Source organism: Callionymus lyra, chromosome 14, assembly GCF_982586985.1.
Source record: "Callionymus lyra chromosome 14, fCalLyr1.hap1.1, whole genome shotgun sequence".
NCBI lineage: Eukaryota > Metazoa > Chordata > Actinopteri > Syngnathiformes > Callionymidae > Callionymus > Callionymus lyra.
This window is the reverse complement of record NC_141831.1, coordinates 7,797,528-7,807,749: the sequence shown is the minus strand read 5'-3', so window position 1 is coordinate 7,807,749 and position 10,222 is coordinate 7,797,528. Positions and strand designations below refer to the sequence as shown.

General features: G+C 37.5%; 1 protein-coding gene across 1 annotated transcript; it reads right to left on the bottom strand.

The window, feature by feature from the left end:
- Positions 1 to 445: 445 nt before the first annotated feature.
- LOC148065899 (uncharacterized) lies at positions 446 to 9,097 on the bottom strand. Its single transcript, XM_087808038.1, has 5 exons — positions 8,900 to 9,097; positions 8,476 to 8,832; positions 3,472 to 3,951; positions 1,689 to 1,788; positions 446 to 1,610 (listed from the first exon to the last, which is right to left on the bottom strand). Exons 1-5 carry the CDS (start codon positions 8,970 to 8,972, stop codon positions 1,487 to 1,489), a joined length of 1,134 nt encoding a protein of 377 aa, XP_087664164.1. The 5' UTR covers positions 8,973 to 9,097; the 3' UTR covers positions 446 to 1,486.
- Between the last annotated feature and the right edge of the window lie 1,125 nt (positions 9,098 to 10,222).

The window sequence follows — 10,222 nt, the reverse complement described above, 5'->3', positions numbered from 1 at the left end:
GAAATTCTAGAAAACTGAACATTAATAAATAAAAATCCTAGTTGAGGTTAATCATTAAATATATGTAACTATTAGTGAGTTTTTCCATACACGTGGCATCACTTTTTACCCACTGTGTGTGTTAAAAGAAATGCACTGGAAAAATGTACGGATAAAAAATATTTATAATAATAATTATTTGTGAAAAATGTTTTAAGGAAAAATATGCAAGAATATGTGGGAAAAATATGAATATACATGTAAAGAAAATGAGCACAAAACATATTTTAATTCAAATCTATTAATGAGAAATACATTGAATTAAAGGTACATACAAAATAAAAAGTCAAATATACTGTATAAATAATGTAAAGATAACTATTTTATGCGTCATCTTTATCAGGGTTGGAAATGATCTTTGGATAATTCATTGAATAATTATTTATAAATAATAAATAATCAGTCACAAGTTTAAACGCTTTATTAAAAAAACAAACGACACAAATGTAATGACAGTATTTATATATTACCACACGCTGCTTCATGAAGTCTATAATAAAACAACATCAATAATAAATCACTTTCATTTTTCATCCTTGTATTCTCTTCAACACACGAGGGTTGAGTTGATAAACTTTCCTCCGTCGTACGTGAATCCATCTTGTTGACCGTCGTCCAGATGTCGACTCGACCACCGAGCCACACTCGTGAACACACTCGGTGGGAAATAGGGCTGCACGATATATCGTCACGTGCGATATACATATTGAAAACATGTGCGATAATTGTTTTTTGTATAAATCAAGCATTTCTTAAATCTGCACTCTGACCAATCAGTGTCACGTTCTGTAAAGTTGTCAATTTGTACTTCTATGTCTCGTTGTCATTTACATCCGTCCGTCTGTGAACTGTGCGGCGCAGCTGGCTCGGTTGCTATGGCGACACATCTTGCCGGCGCGCTGACTTATCGGGCTCAGTGTATATATGGAAGTAATACTAACTCATGATCTAGTCAAACACTGGTGATCCAGTCACTCGTCTCTTTCAACCTCCTTTGTTAAAGCAACATATCGTAAGAACTTTTCATCTCGTCTCAGTTGTTTTCTTATAAGATCGTGAACTTCCAAACAAGTGTAAACCTGTCCGTCTTCAACCGTATGCTAACAAGCTAAGTTGTTAGCGTCAGGTCATTTATAACGTGTTATGTGTGCGTGTACAAGAAGGTGGATTTATTATTGATTTGGGGATATCGCGACGCGCCGGCGGCTCCTCTCTGATGTCGCTCAGTTTGGCGGGAAAACCGATGCAAATCCCGCGAAAACTGAGCGTTATAAGTTATATTTTTCGTTTTTTACATTATCTTAACCCCGGACCTCCCCTACAGTACTCGCGGCTACATTTTTTAGGTGAAAGAAAAACGTATAGCATTAATATCGCAATTCAAAACACCAATATCGAATATCGCACTTATTTCCAGCACTGTGATAATTCCAGCGTCGGAGACATGTTACACGTGACTCTCTACGGAGTTACACTTGGACACCGGGAACGTCTGCCACTGGATGGATTCTTGTTTCACGGCGACATACTTGACGGGCGGAGGAGGAGGCTTGAAGGACGGCGGTTGATCTCTGGAGAGAAATCGTGAATAACGACTTGAATAACCTGAAACGATCACTTGGGGAGAGTGGGGAAACAAAAAAAATCACCTCTTCAGTAAGAGTCTCCTGCAGATGAGGGCGACGACGGAGATGAAAACCAGGATCGGAACGATGACGAACACCAGCTTCCAATCGCTGTTCGCTGTAACTGGAGAGGAAAGTACCTGGTGAGGTTCTGGTTGCAGAGAGAAGATGCTTTTGTTGCCAAACCACAGACTCTCTTCTGTGACTTCCTCAGCGGAAATATGACCTGAATAGCAAATAAAAAAAGGCCCAGAGCTGATGAATCGATGAAGGGTTTCCTGTGGATGTTTTCTCACACGCTTGAGATTTCACTTGTCGTCCGGAAGTTTTAGAGAAGTTTTTACGATGTGTCTGTTGCCGCTGGAGCCCGTCAAAACATACAGTGTCAGCTGTGAATCTGAGGTTTTACTAGTTTAGTTTTTCAAGGAATATTTGGGCTTGACGACCTTATCTTATCTTAAACGGGTCTTATCTTTACGGGTGACAATGTCAACTTCAACATTGACATTCTCTATCCAACCAATGATCAAGAAATTAACTTTTATTATCGATAATTCAAGAGGATTTTTTGTTTTTAAATACTGTTGACCAATAGATCTGTTTAAAAAAAAACAACAACTATAAATGTATATTTTTTCACCATATTATATATATATTCAACAGCACTATATCAACGTTTCTTTTCCAAAAAATGTGTTTTTAGAAATTATTAAATGTTTCTGCTTTTAAATAATTTAGCTTTTTATCAGATATTAATTTAAGATTTTTTTATATTCAACTTCGTGTATGTTAAACAACTTTTTTTTAATTTACAATGTTTAAATATTCACTACATTCACTTTTGTGTTGTTAATAAACTTCTGTAGACGACAATTATTACGTCCTCTGTAGCTGAAAGAACTCCTGTGTGATCCGGGGCGATGACTGAGGACGAGAGGATACAGTCGACTCCGGCAGCTTTTAAAGCTGATGTTCCGACATATTTTTGTCTCTCAGTTCTATCAATTCAACCAAAAAAAGATCGGAACAATCCCCAGATGTCACTAAAACTCAAATGGTGCAAGCGTATCGTAGTATCGTGAGATGAATATATTGAATAGTATCGTAAGATTAGTGTATCGCTACAGCCCTGTTGACGATATATATGAAAGCTAAAAGGAAAAGAAAGAAAGTTGGGATAAAAGAGAACTGAACTGTTATTATAGTAAATAAAAAGTAAGATGTTTCTCAGACCAGGATCATAAAGAAAAACGATACACAGTTAAAATGTATACTTAAAAAGGTAAAGGCAACATGGAGACAAATGCAGCGGCAACAAAAAAAGGAAGGAAAACCACAAATAAAAGTGTCTTCAGATGTTTCTTGAAGGAGTCAGTAGATCATCAAACACAGAGATGGTTCCAAAGCTTAGGAGCAACAGTCTGGAAGGATTTCTCTCCTCTGGTCCTGAAGCGTGTTCAGGAACCATCAGTAGATTCTGATCCACAGACCTCAGAGCCCGAGCTGGGGTGTAAGTCTGGATCAGAATCTACTGATGGAAGGTCTGACCATGAATAGATCTGAAAGTAAGAACCAGAATTTTAAAGTTGATCCTGAAAGAAACTGTCAGCCAGTGAAGAGTTTTAAGGATCGGAGAAATGTGAGTTCTACTACTAGAGCGGCTCAGAATTCTCGCTGCAAAGTTATAAGTAGTATTATTTGTAAAGATCTTTCCCAGGGTCACAAGGCCCTAAACAACAAAACAATACACAGTTAACAAAACATACTTTTAAAGACCAAACAACAAACGGACAAACCCAAGAATCACCTTCGGTTCCCTCTGTCGTGAACTCGCTGCTCATGGATGTGGTTACACTTGGATGTTGAGATGTTTCAGGTGCAGATCTTCTTCTTGTCACGAAGGCTTTCGTCGTAGGACTCCCCGTCTGGTTCACGGTGGACACGACGGAGTCACCGATCGGTCCGACCGTCGAGCCGAAGACCTCGCGGTACGTCGTGTCCGTAACGGTTTCCGTAGCGGTTTCCGTAACATCTGCGGCGGTGGAAGCGTTCCCGGGGTCCAGAGTTTGAGGCTCGATCGTCGCGCTTTCGTTCGACCGAACGCCGAGCTCGGCAGTCGTGGGGACGTCGTCGGGGATCAGGGTGAAGTTGGTGACGTCGCCCGCAGGAGTGATTGTGTCTGGAGTAAAGTCGGTGGTCGTCGACCAGGTCGGTGCGTCGGTTGTTCGGCGCGAGTCCGGTTGCATCGCTGTGATGTCATCAGTTGTATTGGACGAGAAGTTGAGCTCTAAAGAAAAATAAACAGGAAATGACAGTAAATAACTTCATGAAATTACTTATTACTTACTTAAATAAATAAATCGAATAATACACTTTTGAAAAATGTTTTTTTTAAATAAAATACATTTTCTACTTTATGATTTAAACACAATCTTACGCTCGGGCTCTGAGGTCTGTGGATCAGAATCTACTGATGGTTCCTGAACACGGTTCAGGACCAGAGGAGAGAAATCCTTCCAGACTGTTGCTCCTAAGCTTTGGAACCATCTTCTCTCTCTTTGCTCTTGATGGATCTACTGACTCCTTTAAGAAACATCTTAAGACGTTTCTATTTGTTCAGGCTTTTCCTTGATTTTCTGGAACTCCTGTGTTGTTCTCAGTATTATCTTGATCTTTAAAGTATGTACTTTTTTGAGTATTGTTTTGATTGTTTAAGCGCTTTGTGACCCTGGTCTGGAAAAGCGCTATACAAATAAATATTACTTACTTACTTACTTACAATTTAACATCATGCATCATTTTCCAAATACCGTCATAATATTTCTACATTAAAACGTTTTTTTAGTTTAATTTTTAATCAAATTTTCGAGATTGATCCACATCGTATGTCCTTATCTGTGAAGAAAATGAACCTTAAAACGTTCATATTTTTGGACAATAAATGTTTATTTCATATAGTAATATCTTAATACTCACGTGGGAAATGTTATCTGTAACTATATTAGATTTTAAATGTCGTACTTAAGACCTTCACGAGGTTAAGTCGTGTTTTTTAAAAATGCAATTATTTCCGGGTTTAACTTTGCAAAGCCAACCTGCCCCACAAATACCAGGAGCTTCAATCAAGTCGGATTAACCGCCGGACGAAGCGAACGACGAACAAGAAAGATTCGTCATCAGTTGGAAATAATGAGCTGCTGGAATAAACAGGATATCGTCGATTAAGACTCGCGGCCGAGGATTGATCCGTAATTCGCGTCGGATGCCGGAGAATGCTTTTGTTTTGAAAACCATTTGACGAGATAAAGAGACGAGAAAAGTTTGCAAATAAAACGATTAAACGGCGAATTAATATTTTCATCTTTTAATGGAATATTTTATCATTTAATGAATGTTTTTATGAGTATTAGTTTGACAATCTTATCGTGTGAGGAAATGGAATAATGATAAAAAGTCATTTTAGCCTGAAATATACAAGTTTTTTTTGGGTACTGTGACATTTTTCCATTCTTTCTTAGGTTTTTTTTTATCCATCTTCGTGAAACTTTAACACTGACTTTATATGTCGGCATATCGACATTAATTTATTTGATCTTATGTCAATCATAATCATCTGACATTAATTTAACAAGTTAATTGTTATCTATCGTTAACAACTCATTAACTATACAATAACAAAGAAAATTGTTCTTTCTATAAAATATTTCTTTAAATGTTTGTTTATGTAGAGAGATGATATTTTAGTTTACGTAAACCAGTGACAAATGGTTGCTATGACGGCTAGCTGTCAGTCAAAACACAACTAAAACTGCCCAATGTAATAAAAACATATCTTAAAAAAAACAAATGTTATCAAAGCAAAAGTCACCAACACAATCACACACCGATGGGAGTAGGCTGCAACGCAGCGTGCCAGCTCACAATCAGGAGTGATAAGTGATAGTTCACCTAAACTTCACTCATTTTCTAATCACCCTCATGTTGACTAATGTTGGGATTAATTCCAGGTTCCTTTTTAGAGTTATAGACAAAAATGTTTGTTCATTTTAATGTAGCGACTGGATCTCGGTTGTCTTCGTCTACATCTTCGTACAAAAAGACACTTAAAAACATCCAAATATCTCCGTAAAAGCTGTAAATCTATCTGTAACATCCATCTTGGATTGAAGCCTCGACATTAGGAATTGTTAAAGAAAAAAAAAAAATCAAACTAGTTTATATTTTAGGCTTGTTTTGTCGAAGAAAGGTGAGCGCTGGCCACGACCATCATATTGTCAAACATTTTCGTCTAAAACTCAAAACATATTACTCAAAACACTAAAACACTTTGTCGACATGAGGGTGAGTAGAAAATGAGTGGAGTTTGAATTTTGGGTGAACTTTCACTTTCAGTATTATTCGTCACTTATTCAGTGACACAGTAATACCCAGAGGTTGGATTAAAACCATTAACAAATAAATAAATCTAAAAGTAAGGAGACATTGTTCCAAAAATAACTAGAAAATACATTTAACATATAAATAAGTGTTTTACAACAAGTTAGTTTGTTAAAATGTTATGTTTTTGCTGATTTTATTGTTTCTCCAAGACCATCATTTTCAGATATCTGAATTACATGCATGTGTGAAACTTTTAAATTTTCGTTAATGTTTTTTATAAATAAAACTGACTGAGAAATATATATGTTTTAATTGATTTAAAATTCGTGGATTTCACAGTAACTTCTTTAGAGAGATGATTATGTTTAAATGTAAATTCTACTTTTATTTTGAGGGTTCAAGAAAAGAGAATCAGCCCTAAAATGATCACGTGTGCTGCACTTCCCTACTCTGTCCGACAGGGTGTGCTCTAAGCTCGTGACGGGAAACGACAAAACCAACACAAGAAAGAGAAAAATAAAAGCTCTTTTATTTCTCTAATAACAAAAGTAATGTGCGTTATGGAAAACCCTGAAAGTATTTAATGAACCTGATTTAATCTGATCCCTAAGGCTGGTAAACAATAAAACCTCTGGCTACGTGTTAATGATTATTTATTCATATTTATTTATTTATTAGAGGAAAAAGCTGTGTGTGCTCACGGCAAAATAAAAATAAAACCTCTTCTACAGTCTAATAACTCATCCTGTCTGCCGGCCTCTTGAGGTTCTAGTTAATCCAGGCCGGAGGGAAGAGAGGAAACTGAGTAAAGAGAAGCAGAACTCGTCTGTTCTTTAAGCACATGGTGGTTGTGGTTGTTGTTGTTGTTGTTGTTGTTGTCATGGTGATGACAGAAGGACGGATGTACTGTCTGAGCGTCAGTCGTCGTGAATTCACTTTTGTAACTTGACTCCGAAGTGAATCCTACCATGTTTAGTTTGCATGTTGTGCTTTTGATATGTATGTCTAGAGCTAAGGGTTTGGAAAAAAACTTTTTTGCCAAAACTCTTTCTGAGAGAAGTTTTTTTTCCCCAAACCTTTCGACAGCAAAAGTGCAATGTGCTGACTTTTTGTTTATTTTTTAAATGAGGGGGATCGTTGCACTGCATCGGAACTCATGCCTCATGCAAAAGATAATTCAAGACGACTGCAAATACAATCAAATCAATGAATAAACTTCCAAGATTCAAGAATTTTTGTTAAGCTACCACAAAAAAAGAAGTACTTGGAATACAAGGGAACAAATGATGCGTCTTTTCTAGCAAACCTAAGACAATGTTGAATACACACTAAGAAAATCACAAGGACCTTTTCTAAAGTAACGTTTTACATTTTTTCTTCTGTTGCTAAAACAAAAGATTTGCCAACGTTTAAAAGCCTAATTTGAAAACCTGAAGTGAGATGATAAGAGAAGGAATATTCTCGCTGCAGGTGGTTGTTTTGAAATCTGATCAAGGAGCCACAAGTGACCCCTGACCCCTTTGTTCCCCCTCTGTTCTCGAGTCACATGCTCGCCTGAGAGTTCTAGCACCTCCAAAGACTTGGAAAACATGGAAAACGGAATCAAAAAAGTGCCCTTTGCCACCTTTGCCATTTTAGACGACTTTATAATCGAATACATTACATTACGTTACATAAACAATTTCCCGAAACAGACCTCCTGAGGGATCAATAAAGTGTTACCTTACCTTACCTTATTAAATTAAGATCCATGTTTCAAGGATTTTGTTGAACCCGAGCTAAAATCTGTTGCTCGGACTGGGAATTGACCGTGTTAGCCACTAAAAACCTAAAACAGCGAAGGGTGAACAACAATAAGGTCACAAGAAGGTACAAAAACATCTATATATAAAAGTAAAAAAAACTTTATTTTAACTTAACCTAATCTGAATCCCGGTGTTTTGCAATTCTAGCTTCTTCCTTTGATCACGAAAAGAAAAAGTGAGTCATGTAAAGCTAACCATTTTTTTTAAAATCCGGCAAAGGTTTTTACGCTTTTCATGAAGTTAAAATCTTGTTTTTTGGTTTTTGAAGATTTTTGGGGGGATTTTTCTCTCTTTTTCGCAGTCCCTTGTTTTTATTTGTATTTTAAATATTGCCATTTCTTCAAACATGAAAAAAACTTCAAAATAGAATTTCTCAACACAACCTTTTTACTCATTGTCAACAAAAATGTAACCTCCTTGGCAGGTGTAATAATGTAGCAGTTAAAGCCAGTTTTAGTGATTTTTTTTCTTTGATCTTTGACGTTTATAACTGACACAAGTCAATAAAAAAAGTATAAAAATGATTGTTGAGACTCGACGACAACTTCCTGTGGAAGAATCTGAACCGACGCTCGCCACAGATTTCACAGGAAATTCGTTGCTGAAGGTGTCGAGATAATCCTCACCTTTAACTTTGACTTCTATCTCAGTCCGGACGGAGCCGGCGGGGAAAGTGGCGATGTCGCAAAAGTAGACGCCGGCGTCCTGCGCCCGGACCGCGGGCAGCGTCAGGTTGGTGCCGACGAACCGGCGGGCGTCGTCCAAGACCACCTGCAGGTGGTCTTGGACGACGGCGTTCGTGAAATTGTTGAAGCCCATCCCTGGCATGTACAGAGCCAACTTCCCGACGCCTATCTTGCTCCACTCGTTGTTGATCACCTTGAGTTCGTCGGAAAAGTTGGTCACGATGCAGGGCAGGGACACGCTCTGACCCACCAGGGCCTCCACGGATCGGTGGCGGGTCACGTAGAAATCCGGAAACCCTGTCCAGGGAAGAGAACATGTCGTTATTTCCGAAGAAGTCTGTAGGGATTCTTTGTTTTTTATTACCTTGTGTGACGGAGACGAGGAGAAGGAGGGTGAAGGCGGCGCTCCGCGACCCTGCACCCATGTTCGATCTCATCACGGTCGATCAAGACGAAGCCATGGAGGGACGGAGAAGAACTGAAGTGACTTGACGAGGATCAGAAAGATGACAGGAAGTCACGCAGACGAACTGTGTCGCTGAGGTGACGACTTGCAAACCTTTTTGATCTACAGGAAATGATCTGTTTTTTCTGAAAGTTCAACTCTGAACAGAAAAGAGCTTCAGAAGAAGATGAATAAGAATGAGTTTGGTTTAGTTTTTAACGTGTTTTTTCTTCCATCAGACAAAATATACATTTATGACTCATAACTGTCGGAGCTTAAAATGCAAACTCGGCATTTTCTGGAAATGGGAACTGAAAGTTTCGACTCACAAAAGGACTGAGAAGTGAATGAATTAAAACCATGATAAAGTAAATATCAAGTGAATTTCACTGCCAAGAAGAGTTGGCGAGCGCAGACCTCTGCCAAGCAACTCTTTTTTTCTTTTTGAACCCAATATTTTTGACCTAATTAATATAATTTGATTCCATTTTTAGCATCTGGAATATCATTAATAGCGATCAGCTCACTGACCGTGACAGTGAACGTATGGAACTCGCTCGCACAACACACACAGTAGCCGTGAAAGATGAGTTGTTCGAGCGGCTCTTTCGGCCACAGAGGCCGATGAATCCTTCAAAAGAGTCATGGATCCAGATGGTCATCCTCAACACCACACAAATATGTATTTGTTCCATGATCGTGAAATCTTTCTTAGAAAATAAACCTTCAATCAATTATTTTTGAAAGATTTATGACTCCTTGGCAGAGGTAATAAAATCTTTTGTATAGTAGGAGACTTTCAAACATCATTCACATTATTTACAAAGTTATTTTATGAATCGAAGTTATTTGTTGGTGTTGATAAAATCTGAATTATTTGGTAAACAGTTCAAAATAATTTAACTTTTTCAAGTTTATGATCTTAAAAGGACGAAGAAAACCGTCTTCATTTAAATTAAAAAATCTGAATCTCGTTTTTCCACAAATCTAGCTTCACTTTTTATTTCCCTGTTGTGGCTTAAATTCTGTGTTTTTTGCCCAGAAGAAAAGGTAAAATCATACGCATCATTTAATATTAACTTGAATTTGAATCTTTGTTGTTTATTTTTAAGTAAATAAATGAAATAAGAAACTCTGATTTCCCATTTGAGGGGAAAATGGCTAAATATTGAATTGTTTGATATTACAAGAAAATCCTCTACATTTTAATTCAAGGCCAAACTTTAAATCTTATTTAGAAAT